At 40.8% G+C, this 24,646-nt stretch overlaps 1 protein-coding gene across 1 annotated transcript in view; it reads left to right on the forward strand.

Moving 5' to 3' along the window:
• The window catches only part of LOC126091927 (protein numb), a 214,951-nt gene that overhangs the window by 183,729 nt on the left and 6,576 nt on the right, over nucleotides 1-24,646 (forward strand). Inside the window, exons 9-11 of the mRNA XM_049907249.1 lie at nucleotides 483-628; nucleotides 9,289-9,451; nucleotides 15,590-15,836. Coding sequence (XP_049763206.1) covers nucleotides 483-628; nucleotides 9,289-9,451; nucleotides 15,590-15,836 — 556 coding nt within the window. The remainder of the gene's footprint in view (nucleotides 1-482; nucleotides 629-9,288; nucleotides 9,452-15,589; nucleotides 15,837-24,646) is intronic.

A 24,646-nucleotide genomic window follows, 5' to 3' on the forward strand; every position in this document is an offset into this window, starting at 1 on the left:
TTTGTGAGAATAGTAGAACCGTATCCTTAGGCTAGAGAGAGGCAGTGTGGATACTTTTTCTTTAAAGTATTGATCTACTAGTTACGTTTGTGTGTATTCTCATTGTTTCTTGTTGAAAATGGCAGTTCATACTGTTAGACCAGTAAATCACATAAAGAAAATGCCGAAACAGATTTGTTTGTCAGTTTAATTTTCTGTAAATGTTTTAATGTGTGGCTACACAAAATACCACCATCAGGTACCGTACATGAGATTCTTAGATTTTTTTCTAGTAGGACTACTTCTTAAAAATACAAATCTGCATTTACAAATTATTTCATCATACGCTATTCACTTACCTGTGGATAAAAAAAGAAATGAAAATGGCTTATTGTTTTCATGTTTATGTAATTTGACTGACAAATTTTTCTTATAACATAGCTACAGTGAAAGTGAGAGACTGCTCCCTGGAAGTAACAAAATATAACCAATGCATGTTTCAGTGAGCCCTATACCAGAAGTATCCCCTCTGGCTGACAAGTCGGGTATCAGCGTCGGAGATTCTGTGAGCGCCATGTGTCAACAATTGTCGCAAGGCCTGTCACTGCTGTCTTCGAGTGAGGACTTCCTCCCCGCTCGCACTTCACAGGTACGAATATACAAGTTTGGTCAAGTTGTCATCCAGGAGTTATGCTTGCTCACTCTTATTAATGAACCCAGATGGTATTTGAGATTATCTGACTGACATACACACCAAAAACGGAAGATGGTCTGATATATAATTTTTTGTTTTAAAAATAGTTCTACTGGCATTAGGTTCATTGTAGTGCACACTGCCTTCTTTAGATTCCTTCACATGTTTTCCTTTCATTGCTGTCGCAGTTATGTTGCTTGTTATATAAAAAATTAAGTTTAGGCAATTACAGTAATGCTGATGGGAGCAGAATACTATCCTCTTTAAATAAGGGGATGATTGATGTATCTCACTATTAATTGTCAATTATATTTAATGATGAAAATTGCACTAAAATCTTAGAAAATTCTCAAGATGTGTAGAAAGAAAGTGTGTAACATTTTAGGTATTGAAAACTGTATTTGTAATACAGGAAGAAAAGCATTATTTTCCAAAGAAGAGAAAAATCTACTCCCTGTGTACTAACCTAAGAAAATGTGTCATTATTTACCAAAGAAGAGAGAAATATACTTGCTATGTACTAACCTAAGAACATGGGGTGGTAGGGATGACATGTGATGTGAGAGAGGAAACTGCAGGTTGAAAACCATGTATTGTGGATATTTATAATAAAATAAAATAGATTTTAGACACATTAGTTGGGCACAATGGAGCATGGGGTGTGGAAGGAAGAATAAGATATGATGCCCTGATGCAAATCGAAAGGGGAAAATCTCTGCAAATTCTGGTTAAGCAAGGACATGGATTGAAGAGAAACAGTTGAATGTAAGTGGGCAAATGACTAAGATTTGAATCCCAGAAAACTACTAATTGCAAATTGTTGGTAATAAGTAGGTTACAGGCAACAGTTTATAAGGAGACTGTAATAATGGAAATAAGTTTAAGAAAAAGGAGGGGTATCTGTTGAGAGGCCAGACAAACATGTGGTTCCTGAAGAGTGGGCAACAGTTTGGATGATAGACTGATCTGGCCTTGTAACATCAACCAAAACAGCCTTGCTATGCTGAGTCTGCAAATGGCTGAAAGCAAGGGGAAACTCCAGCCGTAATTTTTCCTGAAGGCATGCAGCTTTACTGTATGGTTAAATGATGAGGGCATGCTCTTGGATAAAATATTCCGCAGGTAAAATAATCCCCCATTCAGATCTCTGGGCAAGGACTACTCATGAGGACGTCATTATCAGAAGAAACAAAACTGGCGTACCATGGATCAGAGCATGGAATGTCAGATCCCTCAATTGGGCAGATAGTTTAGAAAATTTAAAAAGGGAAATGGATAGGTTAAAGCTAGATGTAGTGAGAATTAGTGAAATTTGGTGTTAGGAGGAACAAGCCTTTTGTTCAAGTGAATACAGGTTAATAAATACAAAATCAAATAATGGTAATGCAGGATTGTGTTTAATAATGGAAAAAAAGGATAGTCAACGCATCGCCGAAGCCAAGATAGACACGAAGCACATCCTACCACAGTAGTGCAAGTTCATATGACAACTAGCTCTGCAGATAATGAAGAGATTGAAGAAATGTGTGGTGCAATAAAAGAAGTTATTCAGATAGTTAAGGGGGACGAAAATTTAGTAGTCATAGGGGACTGGAATGCGATTGTAGGGAAAGGGGGAGAAGGAAAAGAAGTAGGTGAATATGAACTAGAAGTAAGGATTGAAAGGGGAAGTTGCCTCTTAGAATTTTGTGCAGAGCATAACTTAATTATAGTTAACATTTGGTTTAAGAACGTTATGTACATGGAAGAGGCCTGGAGACACTGGAAAGTTTCTGATAGATTATATAATGGTAAGACAGAGATTTAGGAACCTGGCTTTAAATTGTAAGACATTTCCAGGGGATGATGTAGACTCTGACTACAACTTACTGGTTATGAACTGTAGATTAAAACTGAAGAAACTGCAAAAAGGTAGGAATTTCAGGAGATGGGACCTGGATAAACTGAAAGAACCAGAGATTGTAGGGAGTTTCAGAGAGCATTAGGGAACGATTGACAAGAACAAGAGAAAGAAACGCAATAGAAGAAGAGTGGTTAGCATTAAGAGATGAAATAATTGCACTCATGGGGTTCCCACCCGAGGAAACCACCTGTGCTGTTGCGGGAAAACTAGGGACTCGACCCGCACAGGAGTTTGGTTCTTGTATCAATAGAACATCTATTCCTTCTTGTTCCGCTACTTTCCTTAGCTCATGTGCAACCATCTGGCTGCGCATTGCATTGACTTGTACCACTTTAAACATCGCCGTAATCTGTTCTTTGTATAAGTCTATCTAAGAACATTCGGTGGGTTGGACAATCTTTAGGTCCACCACACTTACAGCCTCGTCTTCTGCATGGTACACATACTGCTGCTTTGTCCTTATTAGGACAGCCTTTCTTAATATGTCCAGACAGGCCACAATGGTCGCATATGACATCGGGTTGCATACAGTACTTATTTGTATGATTTATGTCCTGGCATTTAGTGCATCGTGGCACCGCCAGGTAATCTTTTATGTTCAACACAGAGTAGCCAACATACAACCGACCCATTCTCGTTAGTAATTTCCATAAACCTGGTGAGACTTCTACCACGTGGTGTACTGTCAACTTCTCACGTGGTCCTACTTTGAAGCGTAACTTGAACTGTTCGTCAAATTCTCCTCTTGACATGTTCACATCAAAATTTGGTGTATATATTGCGTCCACCAGATTGTCTGTTGTCATGAATGTAGGTACATCGTACAGACACATCAAAGGTCGACGCTTGCGAGGAGGTTCACACTTCACTTTGTCACTTAATTGTTCATTGTTTAATATCTTTTGACAGTCCTCTTGTGAGGCCATTTCTACTATCAACACGTTCTTCGCAGTACGTACATTGTTTATCTTTATCTTATCCTTTTTAGGATCAATGCACTTCTCGAATGCTGCTTAACAACCTTAATGTCATCGCCAGGTTTAGGTTTTATAAATACTGTAGGAGTAACTTTTTTGATGTTCTCCTGTATAGTTTCCTTCGCTGTCGGTGCCTTGGCAACTGGGGCACTTGCAACCGCAGCATAAGTCCGGGCCGGTTGACCTCTGAGTCTTTCATTTTCTTTTTGTAGTTCAGGTACCCTACCCTCTGAGAGTGGGCGATTGACCAGTTGGCTACAAAGTCCCTAATATGATTAATAGCATAATTGCTTATCTTACCGTTTTTGATGCTCGTATCCAGCAGTCTTAGAAACTTCGCATGACGCTCAGCGACAGACATATTCTCGAGGCTCGAAACTTCGCCAGTATCTAACGCATTAACACTCTCTTGATTCTCAGCCATTTTGAATAATTAGAGAGTTTGCTGACGACATTGTAATTCTGTCAGAGACAGCGAAGGACCCGGAAGAGGAACTGAGCAGTGTCTTGAAAGGAGGACATAAGATGAACATAAACAAAAGCAAAAAGAGGGTAATGGAATGTAGTCAAATTACATCACGTGATGCTGAGGGTATTAGATTAGGAAATGACACACTTAAAGTAGTAAATGAGTTTTTCTGTTTGAGGAGGAAAATAACTGATAATGGTCGAAGTAGACAGGACATAAAATGTAGACTGGCAATGGCAAGAAAAGTGTTTCTGAAGAAAAGAAATTTGCTAACACCGAGTATAGATTTGTCAGGAAGTCCATTCTAAAAGTGTTTGTATGGAGTGTACCCAGGTATGGAAGTGAAACATGGATGATAAATGGTTTAGCCAAGAAGAGAATAGAAGCTTTCAAAATGTTGTGCTACAGAAGAATGCTGAAGATTAAATAGGTAGATTACATAACTAATGAGGTGGTACTGAATAGAATTGGGGAGAACAGCAATTTGTGGCACAACTTGACTAGAAGAAGGGACCGGTTGGTAGGACACATTCTGAGGCATCAAGGGCTCACCAGTTTAATACTGGAGGGAAGTATAGAGGGTAAAAATCATAGAGGGAGACCAAGAGATGAACACGATAAGCAGATTCAGAAGGACATAGGTTGCAGTAGTTACTTGGAGATGAAGAAACTTGCAAAGGATAGAGTAGAACTGAGAGCTGCACCAAATCAGTCTGTGGACTGAAGACCACAACTCAACACACGAAACACAGTGCCTGGAAAGTACTTACTTTAGGGTGACAGTTCCTGGTATTGCCGATAGTAATTCTTAATGTACAGGTATTGTGTATTTAAACTGGGGACTTAGAAAGACAGAAAGGCTTTGTCCCGCTGTAACCCTCACTGGTTCAGAACCCCACAGCAGGCCATAGCAGTCCACCCACCCCACACTGAGCCCAGGATTATTGTGTGGTTTGGCCACCAGTGGACCCCTCCCTCCAGGAGCGTCTCATACCAGAAGAGTGTAACCCCAAATGTTTGCGTGAGTAATCACAGTGTACGCATACATGGAGACAGTGTTTGCGCAGCAATCGCTGACGTAGTGTAACTGAGGCAGAGTAAGGGGAACGAGCTCGCATTCACTGAGGCTAATGGAAAACCCCCTTAAAAACCATCCACAGGCTGGCCAGCACATCAGACCTCAACACTGATCTGCAAGGTGGATTCGTGCCAGGGACCGACATGCCTTCCCGCTCGGGAAGCAGCAGATTAGACCACGTGGCTAGCTGGGTGGGCATAATGTACAGGTACTGTTCTGTTAGTTTCCTTAAGAGGAAGGTCACAGTACAGTAATTTTTGAAATTCGGTTGTAGTGATAAACAAATTTATAGGTAGAACTAATGCAGTGATACATTTTCTTATTACTAGTTTAGGCAGCTGTGAAACAAAAATTGTTCTCTTAATAATTGCAAAAACCAAATTCTATGCATTTTGTGTAATCAGTCTTAGAGAATTTAGTTTACTTTGCTCAGTTGCTCTATCAGTTGTTTCTATAAAAATGACTGTGAGGAGGTTAGAAAACACTCTAAAATGAGTCATATATTAAATAGGGTTTCAGTGTGCGAAATTGCTTATTTGCATGTTATGAGATGGAAGTGCTGGCCACAGTTTATTATTTTTCTTGATTCAGTTTTCCTGTGATACAAAACTATTTATTTTTTTATTCAGACTCAGAGTTGTGTGAGTTACGCAAGTGAACATTATTTCTGGACAGACAGACAGACAGACAAACAAGAAAGAAATTAGCAACAACCTGCTACCTCCTATTTTGCCAGGTATTAAAGTTCTCGTAAGCAAACAGACGTTAAGCAAAAAGAAACATGTCACCCTTACTAAGTAGTTTCACTTTGAATACCACTGGACAAAATTTAGTGAATTAGTTTTTGTCAAATACACCAGATGCGTTATACTGTGAAAAAGTGAATAACCCTACGAAGAAGGTGAAATAGGAAAGGAAAGAATGTGATTTTCTTCTACACCTGTGCTTTTCTTTCTCTTAGCCTTTTTGTTGTAGTGACACAGCAAGTCCAAATATCATCAGACTTCCTTCAGTAAGGACCAGTTTGTTGCTTTTTGCCATATCCAGTTCATCTTTTTGTCATTCTGTGATTCCAAGACTCAGCAATGTAAGTATTCTTTCGTCAGAACCTGTAGTAGTTACCAGAGAAGCAAATCCCATCGCAAGTATCCTACACAACTACTTTCGGAACTGTGGCATAGGCTGGATCTATTTGTTTCATCATTATGATTCCTGTGCTTTATGATTTTTGTGTGGTGTGTTCTTCATGGCTTGTATGGAAAAATAACTACTTCATTCCTGCCATTGTGACATATAAAATTTATTTCTTGAAGAAATACAGCATCCAGTTATTTATTGTTGTTTTCCTTCAAGTAATGCAGTCCATAGCCACGGAGCTCAACTACCATGAATAAATAATAAATTTACTTGTTATTGAGCCTTTGGTCTAAAGAGGTGAAAATTCCATTGGATGCATACTTATTCTTTGGCTGGTGTAGCCATGTGGTTGATTAACAAAGCTGCACTGTCAGATATTGGAAGTGGCAAACTGAGTTTGTACATACGATGGAAAAAGATGTTCACTGTGTAACGTCCGCCACAGTCCAGTCAGTTAAACTCCTTGAGCACTTATTGAAATACCGCCAAATGCATGTCGTCTGTGAGTGATGTTAAGTCTTGGTGATATGTGAATGCTATTAAAAAAGATGCTTTCATTTAGCCAGAGTTATACAGTCAGGGCAGTTCATTCTTGTAACACGTTGTGGTATCATGTATCATTACCACTCCACGGGCATCAAGTTGGTAATGGAATTGCAAATTTCCATCAGACGTCGATAGCGGTCGTGTGGGATTCGGCAGACCCAGTGGAGCACGCCCAGTAAGCTAGAGGTGCACACCCAGTAAGCCAGGCCTCCATTGGCTCCCTGCCACGATTGCCCTCTGCTGCTGCAATACAAGACAGTTGGCGGCCGACACACAGGCCACGCGCGATTGGAGCTTCTTTGCTACATGATGCTCCGCTGATGCCGCCTAGTTGTGAGTCCAACACAATGGTGTGTTGCTGGAACAGAAACCACAAACGTGGATGATTGGCAGGGCCAACTGGATGCTGCTTGGCCAGTTGGCTGTGTTTGAACATCGTGACAGCGTCCAGGAATGGGTGGATCACATCACACGTGATCCATCACGCTGCCGATCTGTCCATACCAATGTCTTTTGGCCCTCTTCAGAGGTGACCTGTCCCTTGGTGGACAGAAGAATGCCATTTAGCCATCCAGAACAGGCGTGCAGCTCTTAGACGCGTAGATTCCATCAACCATTCCACTTGTTCCACTAAAGTATGGGAAGCCATCTGGAGGATTTCCAGTAAACACAGCCATTTACCGATAGTTGCAGTGTTGAACGAGGGGTACCTCCAAACAACACGTAGAAACATTACTCAGACGCTGACCGAGCATTTTGCACAAACTACTGCCAATGAAAGCCAGGATCCAGCATTTCGTCGCTACCGTGCGGCCTTCGAGATCTGTGTGCAATATGTGCTGGAGTCCCGTGGTGTGGAGCCCGTATAGCTCCAGATCCAGGGTTTTAACTGCCTGCCACCCTGGTTACTAGAGAGGCCAAGAGTGATTTTAGATTTGGTGCGGTACAGAAGAGATTGCACTCCTGCCACCGTTTTTAATGCAACATTTTCTGCCATTTTATCCGAGCACCAAGACTATGTAGTTGTTTTTACGGATGGTTCGAAACAGGTGGATTCTGCTGGTTGCACCCTTGTTTTTCCAGATCCTGTCCTTGAGGTCCAACAGCCTCAAGCATTTACTGTCTTTGATGCAGAATTGTCTGCGATCTTGCGGGCACTGGAGCAGATGAGATGCTCTTCCCATCCTAAATGTCTTGTCTATTCCGATTCACTAAGTGCCCTTCACTCATTGCAGTGTTTGTATTCAACAGATAAAATAGTCCAGAACATCCAGGATGCCCTCCTCCAACTAAAACAACTGGGGAAGGAGGTGGTTTTCTGCTGGGTTCCAGGTCATGTTGGCATTGCTGGGAATGAAAGGCAGATCTCGCAGCCAAGGAGGCATGTCTCGATCCGCAAGTATTTCAGTGTGCCATCCCCTTGCATGCACTCAGCTCACTGTTGAGCTCACGAGTCATGCGTCGGTGGGAGGATGAGTGGCTGGAAATGACTGACAATAAGCTTCGTTTAGTCAAGGCCACAGTGTGTCTGTGGTGTACTTCCTTCCAGCTACATAGATGGGACGAGGTTCTCCTCACTTTGCTTCGGATAGCCCACATTCCTGTGATACATGGCTTCCTGCTCCGGTGAGAGGACCCTCCAATGTGTGGTACTTGGGGTGTCCAGGTCACTGTGTGCTACGTTTTATTAGATTGTGTTTTATTTTCTGACCAAGCGGGCCATGGCTGACTTGCAAGCAGATCTGTCATCTCTTTTAGGCAATACTCAAATGAATGTAGTTAAATTTTTAAAGTTCTGTGACTTGTCGAATGGTTTTACCAAGATTTTAGGGAGAGGTTCTTAATTTGTTCACAGGGTGACTGGCTCGCCCATATTTTACGTAAGTGGCCAATCAGTGACAATTTCCTGTGGCATCTTTAATGCTCCATTCTCGTTTTCCTTACATTTTATTTTCTTATGCAGCATTTTTCATCTTTACCCACTTTCTTTGCATATATACTTTCATTTTACTAAATTTGTCCACATTCGTTTCTTTTAATGTTTGTCAGGGTGCTGATCTGGACTCTCCTCTTGCATTATCTGTGAAGGCTCTTTGTACACCTAAAAAAATACAAAAAAGTAAATCTTCTGTTTCCTTTGTTGGCTTGTTTGCTAAGCATTTTTGCTATTGTACAGCTTTTCTACGGTGACGGTTGCTGCATCGTTCTGTAGCCCACCTCTCCTTACCATTGTGTAGGAAATCCTACACAACAGATTATATTACTGTTAAGAGTCAGGGATATTCTTCGTAGAGGGGGGAGGGGGGGGAGAGAGAGAGAGAGAGAGAGAATTTGGATTTTTTTAATAAAATAATGTAAATGTGCGTTTTTAAACTGATACAGCACTATCTTAGTAGTAAATTAATATTTTTGTGCTAAATTTTAGGTGGTATTGCACTGGAAATGATCAGTGAAATAATGAGTCATACAACAGAATACTAACCTCAGCTGTTATCACTTTTATAGCAATCTACGACGACTACGACCAGCTCTACCACAGCAGCCCGCCCACTGCCAGCACCTGCCCCTGTGGCATCCACAGCAGCAGCATTCGCCACAAATGCTGTTGCAGCTGTCCATTCTTCTAACAGCATATTCTCTGCGACCTTCAACAGTGTCGGTGTAAGCGGTTAGTAATCAGCAAGAAGTAACTTATAAGAAGTTTTTTCTATGTCTTCTGTGATTTGTATGGGCAGTGTCCAGGTCTTGAGATCTTGTTAAGCAACAAGAGAGAGAGGCTGGAGGTGCTCTGTACCTACATGTGCATTTGGACTATGAAAGCCATTGCATATTGTGTTGTACAGCATACTCCACACCAGTTGAAACAGATGTCTTTTATCATGTAGAAATTCTCAATGCTGATGACCTTCTGGTATGATAGCTTCCTTATGTAGTGGCAGGACAATGACATATTCATCACTCTAGAATTCTTCACATTATTGCTCCGTGACCTGCATTGGAGAGCCTTCCAGACACGAGTAGCAGTGATTCAATCAACTGTGTGACATTCTGTGCATGAAGCAGCAGGCACCTGTCCTCAGTTGTGTCTAGAGACTCCTCTCCTGCTGTCCAAAAACCTCTGGACATTTAAATACACACACACACACACACACACACACACACACACACACACACACACACAACGAATCGTAATTAGGAGGCGAACAGACTGCTCACCAGGTAGCAGATGTTATGAGTCGTCAACAGCCGCACGAAAAAGAGAAATAAAACTTCCTAGCTTTTGGAATAAATCATTTACAGTAAGAATAAAATAATCTGTACAATTCAGGTGTAGATGGTCTTAGTCTAGTGAGTGTTGCCTTCTTCTTCTGTCTATATTTCAGGTCTGTGTGTCTCCTAATACTTCTTACAATGTGTCAATGCTTGCACCAACACTCCATTTTCTATGCTTGTGGTGTCCAGTTGTCTTCACATTCGTAATCGTTAGGTGTTCACAAAGACAACAGACTGTGATCATGCTAAAAAATAACACCCTCAGGTTTGGACTGAGATGCAGTTGTATAAGCAGTTTTGTAATATTTGTGTTTTTATTAACTTTTTAAAATTTGTATCGTTTTTTTTTCTTCTTCTTCTTCTTAGAAAGCACTGTCACATAATTTGGGTAAGTATAAGGCTACAATAACACAATATCAGTTAATTGCACTAGAAAGTAATTGCAGTTTCCCCTCTGCAATATTTCAAGGCTATGTGTGTTTTATTTGGACTGTTATATCTTGCCACAATTCATCTGGAATAAAAGTAATTCTTGTCCAGAAGCCTGCAATTTTTACATATTTTTCAATATAGTGAAACATTTCTTTTACAGTTTTGGCAATAATGCATTTATCTTCACTACATTGATAGCTCATGATCCTAAATGTGAAATAAATTATAGAAAGAAACTTCCTTTTAGAAAAGTGTTTGAGGTCTGTCACATGTATTAATAGCCAGTCTCTTATTGTTGTAGATACACATTATCAAGTATAGATTTCAAGTACACTGTATAAAGATCCTCAGACTTTTCCTATTGCAGTTAATGTTAAATTATAAGATAATTATTTTGATGCTCAGTAGAAATATACATCATGTTGCATTGCTGATAAATAGTTTGCAGTGAGCATTCTCGATCAATAGAATCTTAAAATTTACGTGCCTCACAGAAACATAAGAGAGCTTTACACACAACAAATGATTGTTGATACACTTCTTCTAGCTAAATTCAAATTGCAACTCTACATAAATAATCTCATACAGCCATCAATTACTCTGCAATTGTGCACGGCCTCTTGAGCGACAGCCCAAGACATATCCACGTCTATTGCATTCTTCAGAGTTAAACTACATTTCATGGTGCTCGTATGAACAAAATTTGGCACAGGCAATGTGGATGTTGTGACAACAAAGTTAAACATTCTTGTTTACATTAGAGTGGTATTAAAAAGACTTGATACAATGCGTATTAAATATCAGTTGTCAAATAGAATTATCACTGTGGAAACAAATCTACTGATAACATTCTTTTTTCAGAGAGAGGGAAAAAATTATTATGAGGATTGTGAAAGGAGCAAAGAATAGGCAAGCCTTGATTTATTGACAGTTCGTTGTGTTGTGTTTTGTGTTTGTGTGTGTGTGTGTGTGTGTGTGTGTGTGTGTGTGTGTGTGTGTAATAAACAAATTTGTGTGTCAGGAACGTCAACATTTTTGGAAATATTCTTTGAAAAGGTGTATCGCACAGGATACATATAAGCTGTTACACTACTGCTTCATACTATTTGGAACTGCTCTGTATTTTATGACAGCAAAGACCTACACTAAAATTGTAGAATGAAGCATAAAGTACTATTTAAAAATTCAAATGTTGGAAAGTAGAATAATTCATGTACAGTGGGTGTAAATAAGTAAAATTGTTGTTATTGATATATATGGTAAATTTTCTTTGTCCTGGCATATAAACACAAACTAGTGTAGTGTATAGTAATATAAGCGAAACACCATGAATGGCTCATTAAATGCCTCAGTCTCATAACTATACGATATACCGTATGATAGTAAGAAACAAAATCAAACCAAATGGTTGATATTTGTTATTATGCAGACACTATATTATGGCAGTTTTAGATGGGGATTGCTTTGATGTGTGGTTGTGTAAGATACCGGTAGAGTTCGAGCCTGAACTACCATTACCAGCTGCAGCAAAAATTGTATTGTAGCCTTTGCCAAATGCTTTGTGTACTCCAGTTTGGTTTGTTTTATGGATTGCTTGTTTTTCTTATTTTGAAATTAGTAAGAGACTAATCCTGGTGCATAAAGGAATTAAAATGTGACTCTCATGACAACAGAAGGAATTCGTGATCCCTATGGCCATTACGTCAATTCTGCTTTCGTGGAAGCACAAAACACGAATGTAGGATGGCAGCCCTGCAAGGCGGAGGTGGGGCTTGTTTTTCCTTACTGCTCCTTTCCATTTGGGCAGTGTTAAGTTCTCATATTTTTACGGTTCTGGCTGGCTGTCACAATATACTGTCTGCATAATACACTGTAGGAAATCCTGAAGTGTCAGTGTAAGATCGAAAGAAATGCATCCCACATCTGAGAGTATTAAAATCCTAATGGTAAACTGCCAAAGTATTCTCAACAAAATGCCAGAGTTTGAAGTGTTACTGAAAAGCAGTGACTCTCACATAGTACTAGATACAGAAAGCTGATCGAAACCTGAAATTGGTAGCAATGAGATTTGGAGGGAAATGTAAAGTGCGTATCGGAAGGATAGGCAAATGGGAAATGAAGGCGGTGTATTTGTTGCAGAAGAAACTCGAATTCACCAAGGTAGAAATTGAAGCTGCATGTGAGATTGTTTGGACAAGAATCGGTATCAGGGGTGGGCATAAAATGATAATTGGATCCTTGTATGGCCCACTAGGCTTGTCCCTGGATGTAACCAAAAAGTCAGATAAAACCTCAGTTCACTTGTACAGGACTTCCACAGTCATACTGTAATCATCGATGGAGATTTTAATCATCCAAAAGTTAATTGCGAAAATTACAGTTTTGTTAGTGGTAGACATGACAATACATCCTATGAATCTTTACTAAATGCCTTCTCTGAAAACTACCTAGCACAGATAGTTAGGAATGCCACTCATGATGGAAAAATTTTGGATCTAATCACAACAAATTGACCTGACCTCTTTGAAGATGTCCACATTCAAACTGGTATCTGTAACCATGATGCGGTTGTGGCAGTAATGATTATCAGAGTACAAAGTACAACAAAAAGAAACAGAAAGATATTTATGGTCAGTAAACTAGATAAAAATATCTCAATGAGGAACTTGAAACTTTCACACAGGACAGGAATGTATAGGGGAACTCTGGCTCAAGTTTACAAGAATAATTGACCATGCACTGGGTAGATATGTACCCAGTAGAACAGTTCATAATGGAAGGGAACCTCCATGACAGACAGTCACTGTAAAGAAACACAGATTACTGCATAATAAGTGTAAAACAAAGTGTATGGGTATAGATAGAGAGATGAAATGCATTTGGCTGTCGAGAGCTTTCAGTTGCTATTGTAGCTGAATATTGTCAAATGACTTTTTACAGAACTCAAAGAAATTATGGTCATTTGAAAAGGCTGTTGGTGGCACCAAAGTTAGGGTCCAGTTCCTAGTGAATGAGACAGGAACTGAAATTTAGAGGAGCAAAGCAAAAACTGAAATGCTTAACTCTGTTTTCTAATGTTCCTTTACAAAGGACAACCCAGGAGAATTGTCCCAAGTTAATCCTCGTACCACTGAAAAGGTGAATGAGTAAAGTATTAGTGTTTGTGGTTCCAGATTCTATACTGAATTTTCAGCAGAATTAGCCCATATTCTGACTACAATCTTACCATAGATATCTCGAACAAAAAACTGTGCCCAGTTCTTGCCTCACAAAACTACTGTCCAATATCCTTGACATTGATTTGTTGTTGAATCATAGAACGTATTCTGAAGCATAATGAGGTATCTCGAACAGAATGACCTCCTCAGTGCCAACCAGCATATATTTCAAAAGCATGGATCATGTGAAACCCAACTTGCACTTTTCGTGCATGACATACTGAAAGCTTGGGATCAAGGCAATCAGGTAGACAGTATATTTCTTGATTTCTGAACAGCATTTGACTCAGTACCACACCTACACTTATTGTCAAAAGTACAATCATATGGAGTATCAAGTGAAATTTGGAAATTTGTGACTGGGTTGATGACTTGCTGTTTGTGTTGTAAATTAATGACCTAGCAGCTGATATTAATAGTAAAATCAGGCTTTTTGCAGATGACGCAGTTATCTAATAATGAAGTACTATTTGAAAGAAACTGTGTAGATATTTAGACGGATCTTGATAAGATTTAAAAGTGGTGCAGAGATTGGTAACTTGCTCTAAATGTTCAGAAATATAAAATTTTGCACTTCTCAAAACAACAAAAACATAGTATCGTATGACTACAATATCAATAAGTCTCAGAATCGTCCAATTCATACAAATACGTGGCTGTAGCACGATGTAGGCATACGAAATTAAATGATCACGTAGGTTCAGTTGTGGGTAAAGCATATGGTAGATTTCGGTGTATTGGTAGGGTACTGGGGAAGCGTTTCTGAAGAAGAGAAATTTGTTAACATCGAGTATAGATTTAAGTGTCAGGAAGTTGTTTCTGAGAGTATTTGTATGGAATGTAGCCATGTATGGAAGTGAAACATGGACGACAAATAGTTCGGACAAGAAGAGAATAGAAGCTTTCGAAATGTGGTGTTACAGAAGAATGCTGAAGATTAGATGGGGAGATCACATAACTAATGAGGAGTTGTTGAATAGAATTGGGGAGAAGAGGAGTTTGTGGCACAACTTGACTAGAAGAAGGGATCGGTTGGTAGGACATGTTCTGAGGCATCAAGGGATCACCAATTTAGTGTTGGAGAGCAGCACGGAGGGTAAAATTTGCAGAGGGAGACCAAGAGATGAATACACGAAGCAGATTCAGAAGGATGTAGGCTGCAGTACATACTGGGAGGTGAAGCAGCTTGCACAGGGTAGAGTAGCATGGAGAGCTGCATCAAACCAGTCTCAGGACTGAAGACAAAAACAACAACTGGGGAAGTGCCAATCAATCTACAAAAGAGATTATTGCTTACAAATTACTCGGGCAACTGGTTCTACAATATTGCTCAAGTGTGTGCGACTTGTACTAGATAGGACTGACAGGGGATATTGAACGTATACAAAAAAGGGCAGCACGAATGGTCACAGGTTATTTTTTAATCCATGGGAGAGTGTCACAGAGATCTGAATGAACTGAACTGACAGTCGTAAACTATCCCGGGAAAGCCTACTAACAGAGTTTCAACAACTGGCTCTAAAGGGTTGCTCAAGTGATATAATCTCCTACATATTGCTCACATAGGGATTGTGAGAATAATGTTAGAATAATTACTGTAGGCACAGAGGCATTCAAGCAATTGTTCGTACCGCGCTCTTGTTCTTCCTGCGCTCCATACATGAGTGGAAGACCAAGAAATCCTAATAACCGGTACTATGCAATGTACCCTCTGCCATGCACCTCACTGTAGCTTACAAAGTGTAGATGCAGATGTAGATGTAGAGTATTGCTTAACTCCATTCATGTGGATGATGATAAGGAAGAATAATTATTTGTTAAACTGTTGCATTATAGGCAGTACTGGGCAGTAATAGTTTTTGATGTACTGAACATTTACTTAGGTGGGGTGACAATGCAAGCCAACAGCAGCACAGCAATGAGCACGGTGTCATCTGTTGCACCGGCCGTCTTGCCAGCCGTAGCGGCTGTGGCGCTGCCGGCGGCAGCTGTACTCCCTCCCGCAACAGCAGCCACTCACACTGCACCAGTTTCTGTTTCTGCGGCATCTGCGGTGCCGGTCCCAGCTGTGACTGCCTCGCCGGCTGCAGCACCTGCTGTTCCCCCTCGCACGGGCACTCCATCACCGGCGTAAGTAGCAATAAGGGACTATTGGTCGAGCTATGTAAATAATCTGAACAATTAATTCACTTATGTTTTTGAAATACACTGTTTTTGAACAGCAAATCTTTCCTAAAGCTCCACTTGATTGTAAGTTTGTTTGGCAGTTGTGGTTTGTCAGAGAATAGCAGTTTCAAACTGTAGCTGCATATTTCTCAGAATGAAGAAGGAGGAAGTATTCACTTGTGGTGTCTAATGATGTGTTGTGGAAACAAGTGTGAAAGCTTCCATGGCCAGTGCCAACTTGAGTAAAATATCTCTGGGCATTAGGCTATGTTGTACTGAAACTTACTTCGTTTTGGCCATTACTTTTCTGATGGGTTTGATGTGGCCTGACATGACATCCTTTCTTTTACCAAATTGACTTTTCGACTGTCTCTCGCATCAGTCATCTTCAGTGACCAGAATAGTGCAGTTGTAAAGTTTATGTATTTGAGAGCGCAGTACACACAAACAGATTTATAATCTCATCATGAAGCTTACTGCTGCACAAGAGAGTCAGTTCCGGTACATAGTTCCCAGATGAATGTGCCATTGTGGTATGTTGTATGTGTAAACTGTTAGCTGTGGCAGCCCAATCAGGGAAGGGGCTAAAGAACGTTATTTTGGTGTGTTTGGAGTTTATGGATCTTGGTACAAAAGATCAGTCGTAAACAGTGACAAAGAAAAATTCAGTCGAGAAAACCAGTAAATTAAGAGACAAAATAACTGGCTGATAGTTACCTTCTGGAGGCGAAATATTTAGTACTGCTAACAGACACACAAAAATGAAAGAGAGACAGCATGTTATTTTCAGAACTAATAGTTCCTTCATTGGGGAGGACAGTGCGACCGGTTGGACGACACTGAAAGGAGAGGGTAGGTCACTGGGGTGCTAGGGTGAGAGGCATCCAGCAGCATCTACTCTTTCCCTCACTGCTGGGGCTTAAGTGACCTGCCCTCCCATTTTAACCTTTTCCAACCTGTCCCACTCTCCTCATCAACAAAGGAAGTATTAGTTCTGAAAGCAAACTAGCAAATTACTGTGTCTCTTTCACTTTTTTTTGTTATTGTTGACAGTACTACACACTTGACCTCCTGATGGTAAATAGCAGCCAGAACTTGTGTCTACTAGTAATAACCATGTGACTAAATAGTATCTACTGAAGTGTTTGGCATCGTAGTCATAATAGACAGCACTACACAACATCCCGTACATTACACATTTCTATTGAAATTTTTTAAGATAGGCAGTTTACTGACTTCCATGCAGTGTTTAACATTGGGGAATTCCTTGTGAAGAGAAATTAAGATCTCATACCAGGGTGGTTTGATAAGTCTGATAAATAAGCAAGAAGATGATGTTCGTTTTGTAAATAACTCACCATACTTCTTGACATAGTCTCCTTTGAGTGGTGTGCTCTTGGTTGAGCGATCGTGCAGCTTTTTCGTCCCATGGGAAATAAGTTCTGTCAGACTGCGCAAAATACTTGGTGACTGAAACTAACACTTCGTCACTTGATGAAAATTTCTTCTCAGCAAGCTAGAGTTTGGGCTAAGTGGTGAATAGGGTGGATGAGCAACCAATTCAGAGCCCAAATCATGCACTTCTGTCAAAGTTATCACTGATATATAGAATAGTGCATTATTCTGGTAAAAGAGCACATTTTCGTGTGCCATCATGGTCTTTTTTCAGCCAACATAAGTTTTAAACGATCCAACAATAAACCTAATAGCATACCTGCAAAGTTTTCTGGTTTTCCCAAAAGATTTCCAGATTTTGGGGTAGTTGTCCGGTTTTCTGAGTGAACATCATTATTTTCCACATTTTCAACTCTTGGGCTTGTTTCCACCCTCTGCGTTTATATTGCATTTACGTTTTGACCAATAATAGCTAGTTTTCTGATATGCGAGTGTTTGAAATTCGACTGAAAGTTGACTGATAATATTATCGATAATCCCTTCTCACAGAATATCGCTGCGCTTTTGTCGTTAACTCTGTGTGTTCGAAACACTGCCAGCGAAAGTCATCGAATGTTCTATCAATAATCATATCTCACAGATTATCGCTGGTTACTCTTTGGGCTTGAACTGCATGTTGGTGGGAAAGCTTTATTCATGCTTGGTTTTATGTGGTGTTTGCTATGCTTCTGGTATTTGTGCAATTGTGTCATGAATTTTTGTGTGATTTAGTATTTTCTTGATGAATTCAACTAAGAAACAACCTCATCAGTCTTTCAGGGATGCATATTCTGCTGAATTTGTGTGTATTATGCGATTGTGGAAAAGTAAAACATTTGCATTCTGTTCCGTATGTTCGTGTGATATAAACATTTCTTATGGAGGAAGAACTGAATTAATAAATCACATTAAATCCATTTAAACACATCTCTAATACCAAAATGAAGGATAGCGGTAGGAAAATCGTTTCATTTCTTACTACTTCTTGAGCTAACATTGATGTAATAGGAGCAGAGCTGACCTTGATGTAATAAGAGCAGAATGTTTGTTCACTTCATTTTTAATTGAACATAATATTCTGTTAGCGGCTGCTGATCATGCTGGTGCCCTTTTTAAGAAAATTTTCTCTGGTCCAGAAATGTGGTTGACGTTGTACAAAGAGTTCACATGTTTTCATAGAAATGGCTACAGATTCAAGAAATAAACTCATTAGTTGCATGCAATGTGAACTATTAACTTTAGCTACAGGTGGGAGCAATGACAGTGATGCTAAGAAATTTTGAGGAAAAGCAGGAAAAGATAGTTACTTTGGTGCTGTCTATCCCAGCCTTGGTGTGCGATTCAATGGGACATAATATTGGGAATTTGTTAATTTCACAGTTGGAGTATTACAGAATGACAATTGAAAATTGTGTAGCATTCTGTTCAGACAATGCTGCAGTCATGATTGGAAAGAGAAATGGGGTTGCTGCTTTTTTAAGGGAAGCACAGCTATATGTCTTTGTGCTCAGCTGCTCATGTCATTTGATTAACTTGGCTGCTGAGAAAGGTGCAAGCAGTTTGCCTGTTAAGACTGATGAACTTTTAGTCAACGTCTTCTGTTATTTAGAAAAAAGCTGCGAGAGGAAGGGACTCCTTAAGAAGTTCCAAGAGCTTCACGACAAGGAAACTAGGAGACATTAAAATGTGTCTGCACAAGATGGCTATCTTTAGGAAAGTGTCTGCAGAGACTGGAGCAGCGGGATCCATTAGTTAGGATCTTTAAAGATGAGGTGTGTGTTAGTGCTCAGTGTGCGTCAAGTAGCTTAACATCATTTACAATCCCAAAAGCTGAGCTTGGTGGTTCTAAAGACCATGGAGTGAGGAAGGCTATCGAGTCATCAAAATTGGTTGCCTCCAAGAGATTTGCAGCTGCCACAAAATTTGACACTTCTGTTCTGAAGAACATCATCATTCAAACCATTGAAGAAAAACTCAATTCTGCACTTCAGAGTGCTTCTCCTCAAATTCATAAACTGTTAGAACTAATGATGAACCTATTACAGCAACTTCTTTCCAGGTTTGTTAAACCTAAAGTTATGAAGAGTTCCTTGTTACAGAAAGTTCAGTACTATCTTGTTGAGAATCAGAGAGACAATGATGATCTAGTTATTTGCATTCAGACAATGAATTTGGTGAAGAAACTTAATGATAAAGACAAATAAACATTCTTTTCATCTGTCGGGGCTTACTTCTGCTCTGCATGTGATTATATTATAAACAAATTTCCCCTCAGCGATGAAGTACTGAAGCATGCAAAGGTTGCAGAAGTTTCAAAAATTGAGGATGCCAAGTTTTCTACAGTAGAACATCATTGCTGCCGAGGAAGGGAAGTGAGTCAGCTGAGGACACAGTGAATATGTTTCAGAGCCAGTTTGTCACTCTGCAGGTTGATGACTCTGCTATTGTTGAGAGCGAGAGCTTGACAGATGATACCACATGGGCTCGCTTGATGAGCATTCGTGGAGCTGATGGTGTTCCTAAATATGATAGGTTATACGGGCAAGTGCTTTCTGTTTTGACTCTACTGCACAGCAGTGCTGAGAGTGAGCATGTGTTCAGCTTGGTGAAGAAGAATCGCAATCACTTCAGGTCTTCCATGTTGATTGAAACTCTGGGATCCATTTCTATTTTGAAAACAAGATGCAGTAGTCCATGTTACATGAATACAAGGGTGCTTTGAAAAGTTCTCAGAATGAATAGAAAAAAGATACTTACATCACTGAAACTTTTTTCAGTGATTTGGTAGTCTCCTTGTAGATTAATGCACTTGGTCCAACGATGTTCCAGTGCCTTGGTTCCATCTTGAAAATTAGTTTCCTCCAGGCGTGCACATAGTTGTCAACTCCAGCTATCAATTCTTCACTTGAAGCGAATCTTTGTCAACCTAGAAAAATTTTCAGTTTTGGGAAGAGATGGAAGTCTGATGGTGCCATAGCAGGTGAATAAGACGGGTGTGGCATCAGTTCATACTTTAGTTTGTGCAATTTTGCCATGGGGACAGCTTGTGTGTGTGGGCACGCATTGTCTTGATGGAAGATGACTTCCTTCCTTGCTAACCTGGCCTGTTTTTGCGTATCTTTTGTTGCAATTTGTGCAGGAGGTTAGCATAGTATTCTCCAGTAATTGTTTGCCCAGTGGGGAGATAATCTACAAACAGAATCCCCGTCGCGTCCCAGAACACTGATGCCATGACATTTCCCACCGAAGGAATTGTCTTGGCTCTCTTTGGTGGCAGAGAATCAGCATGTTTCCACTGCTTTGACTGTTGTTTTGTCTCTGGGGTATAGTGGTGCACCCAAGTTTCATCTGTGGTCACAAACCAGCGCAAAAAATCTTGTTCGTTTCTGCTAAAACAGGTCAAACATTGTTCCGGTATGTCCAGTCTCGTACATTTTTGATCCATTCTCATGAGCCACGGCATGCATCTTGCAGATAATTTTTTCAATTCTTCAGTTAATCAGTGATATACCCTTTCAGATGACATCTGGCAAGTGTGACCAGTTTCACGTACTTTCAATCAGCAATCCTCCATGACCATTTTGTGCATTTTTGCAATGATTTCTGGAGTAGTGACACATCTTTTCTGACCACTGCATGGATCGTCGTCTAAGCTCTCCCGACAAAATTTAAATTCATTTGTCCACTTGGCAACAGTTGAATATGAAGGAGCAGAGTCCCCCCAGTGTATTCTGGAAGTCGGCACGAATGTCCTTTGCTTTCATACCTTTCTTTGTGAAGTACGTAATCACTGCTTGAATCTCTATTTTTCTCCATCTTCACAAATCACTGCATGGAAACAACAACAGAGCCATGTCACTGCCACAGCTCTCTTCCGAGAGCACTGGAACTTGTTTACAGGCAACAATTCAATGAATATCACGTGAACAACTCGTTGCTCTAGCGCTGACCTCTCATGGTGATCCCGAGAACTTTTCTAACCACCCTCATAGTTTTCCTTCAGAATTTCTAAAGAAAATGAAGAAAGCTACCCACCTTCATCTCTCCTCTGCAACCTGCGATGGAATATAGCCAGTGCTCTGTGAACTTGAGAAAAATATGTAAATAAGTGTAAATAAATGTTCAGTTTAGTAGTTTTGACAGTGTCGTTCATATAGTGCCTTGCAAGACACGTGCAGAAGATCTCATTTTTGTATAGTGTGTGAACTGTTCCCAGTGTTAAGTGACAACAAATGAACACTCGTCAGTGTGTAACTTGCGTAAGTACCTGACTTGAGTTTGAAAATAATGATCTTAAGATGTAGCCTACAAGTTATGTGTTAACATTATTTGTAATCTCTTTCTATGTAGTCTTGTCTCGCTATGTTTGAACAACTTGTGAAGCATGCACACGCAAAATTTTTGCGATTTGGGATCTTCTGGATTTCTGTTTTTGAAAGTTGGCAGGTACGTAATAGTGCCCAGTTACGCTTCTGCCTTTTTACATTTAATCTGTGAGGATTATTCCTTGGGGAGCCAAAAGAATTCACCAGCCTTTGTCCATTGTTTTGACTACCATTTTGACTCTGGCATTTAATGATGGTTCCAGGTTTTATCAACATTCAGAAATCGACACAAAAACACTGTCAGAGATTGTGTTGTGTCAGATGTACTTTTTATCAACTGTGAGCAGTCATGGCACCCACCTTGCACGCAGCTTCTTCATAGCCAGTTCTCCATGGAGAATATTATGCACTAGCTCAGTTGAGATGGCTATCTCCCGAATTTTTATTTGGCGGTCTTGCATTACTATATTATGGATTTTATCAGTGGTTTCCTTTGTGGTGCCTCAATTGGAGGCTGGAAGCCCACTTCGTCTTTGGTGCATGACCCAACGTGCTTAACTCCATTAATCCAAAAGTATATGGTCTCCAATGATGGTGCAGAATCCAGGTGAACTTTATCATATTCTATTTTGATTTGCGGCAGTCCAACCCTTCAAATGAAAATGTTTAATAATTGCACAAAACTCTATTTTCAGTCGCAGTCGACACCCTGACCAATCGAAAGTTCAGATGGCTGTCAACAATGAGCTGTGTGCTGTAGGCCTACATTGTTAAAGTTCTTTATATGATCCTTGGAATAATCAAGCCCAATAGAAATGTTCCATTCTTCCATGGAAATTTACCAGACTTATCAAACCAATCTCATATATATATTTAATGACAATAAATTGCCTGTAGTAAAATAGTCAATTCATTGATATGCGAGTACGCAAGTGTCAGCTGAAGTTGAAATTTTACCAACTGTTTACTTCAGGTAATAGGTGATAACTTGCTACTCAATATTAAGACATGGCTGTTGTAATCTGATGTAGAGATTGCTTTGTTAACTTGACTTACTTTGTTTACTTGACGTAAAACACTAATCGTCCTCAGTTTTTAGAGAGTTCTGTCCATTGACAGAATTGTTTTACACACTGAGCCTTTGGTAAGACTCGTTGTCCTAGTTTTATGTTATGAAACACTGTGAAAACTGCGGAATAATTTGTATTTTATTTAGTTTTTATTACCATGAAATGGAATTGTTTTTATTTTACTGAATTGATAGTTTTTACCCAGATTTTAACACATACTAAGCATTAATGATTTCTTCAGCTATTTGAGTGAGAAGACATGGTATATACACTCCTGGAAATGGAAAAAAAGAACACATTGACACCGGTGTGTCAGACCCACCATACTTGCTCCGGACACTGCGAGAGGGCTGTACAAGCAATGATCACACGCACGGCACAGCGGACACACCAGGAACCGCGGTGTTGGCCGTCGAATGGCGCTAGCTGCGCAGCATTTGTGCACCGCCGCCGTCAGTGTCGGCCAGTTTGCCGTGGCATACGGAGCTCCATCGCAGTCTTTAACACTGGTAGCATGCCGCGACAGCGTGGACGTGAACCGTATGTGCAGTTGACGGACTTTGAGCGAGGGCGTATAGTGGGCATGCGGGAGGCCGGGTGGACGTACCGCCAAATTGCTCAACACGTGGGGTGTGAGGTCTCCACAGTAAATCGATGTTGTCGCCAGTGGTCGGCGGAAGGTGCACGTGCCCGTCGACCTGGGACCGGACCGCAGCGACGCACGGATGCACGCCAAGACCGTAGGATCCTACGCAGTGCCGTAGGGGACCGCACCGACACTTCCCAGCAAATTAGGGACACTGTTGCTCCTGGGGTATCGGCGAGGACCATTCGCAACCGTCTCCATGAAGCTGGGCTACGGTCGCGCACACCGTTAGGCCGTCTTCCGCTCATGCCCCAACATCGTGCAGCCCGCCTCCAGTGGTGTCGCGACAGGCGTGAATGGAGGGACGAATGGAGACGTGTCGTCTTCGGCGATGAGAGTCGCTTCTGCCTTGGTGCCAATGATGGTCGTATGCGTGTTTGGCGCCGTGCAGGTGAGCGCCACAATTAGGACTGCATACGACCGAGGCACACAGGGCCAACACCCGGCATCATGGTGTGGGGAGCGATCTCCTACACTGGCCGTACACCACTGGTGATCGTCGAGGGGTCACTGAATAGTGCACGGTACATCCAAACCGTCATCGAACCCATCGTTCTACCATTCCTAGACCGGCAAGGGAACTTGCTGTTCCAACAGGACAATGCACGTCCGCATGTATCCCGTGCCACCCAACGTGCTCTAGAAGGTGTAAGTCAACTACCCTGGCCAGCAAGATCTCCGGATCTGTCCCCCATTGAGCATGTTTGGGACTGGATGAAGCGTCGTCTCACGCGATCTGCACGTCCAGCACGAATGCTGGTCCAACTGAGGCGCCAGGTGGAAATGGCATGGCAAGCCGTTCCACAGGACTACATCCAGCATCTCTATGATCGTCTCCATGGGAGAATAGCAGCCTGCATTGCTGCGAAAGGTGGATATACACTGTACTAGTGCCGACATTGTGCATGCTCTGTTGCCTGTGTCTGTGTGTCTGTGGTTCTGTCAGTGTGATCATGTGATGTATCTGACCCCAGGAATGTGTCAATAAAGTTTCCCCTTCCTGGGACAATGAATTCACGGTGTTCTTATTTCAATTTCCAGGAGTGTATATTAATGACATTGCACAACCCATTAACTCCCATATTGTAAGCTATATAGATGACACGTCAATCTTATTATATGGAAGTAAATCTAATGAGCTAGAATCTCGTGCTACTAGTGATGGAATAGAAGTAACAAAATACTTCAATGACCAGGGACTCAAGGTGAATGTCGCCAAATCTCAACTACTGATATTTAAAACAGGCTGTTCTCACCTCAACAATATGAATAGTGTGTGTAATATCTCTGCAACAGAAA

Source organism: Schistocerca cancellata, chromosome 7 (assembly GCF_023864275.1).
Source record: "Schistocerca cancellata isolate TAMUIC-IGC-003103 chromosome 7, iqSchCanc2.1, whole genome shotgun sequence".
NCBI classification, from domain to species: Eukaryota; Metazoa; Arthropoda; class Insecta; order Orthoptera; family Acrididae; genus Schistocerca; species Schistocerca cancellata.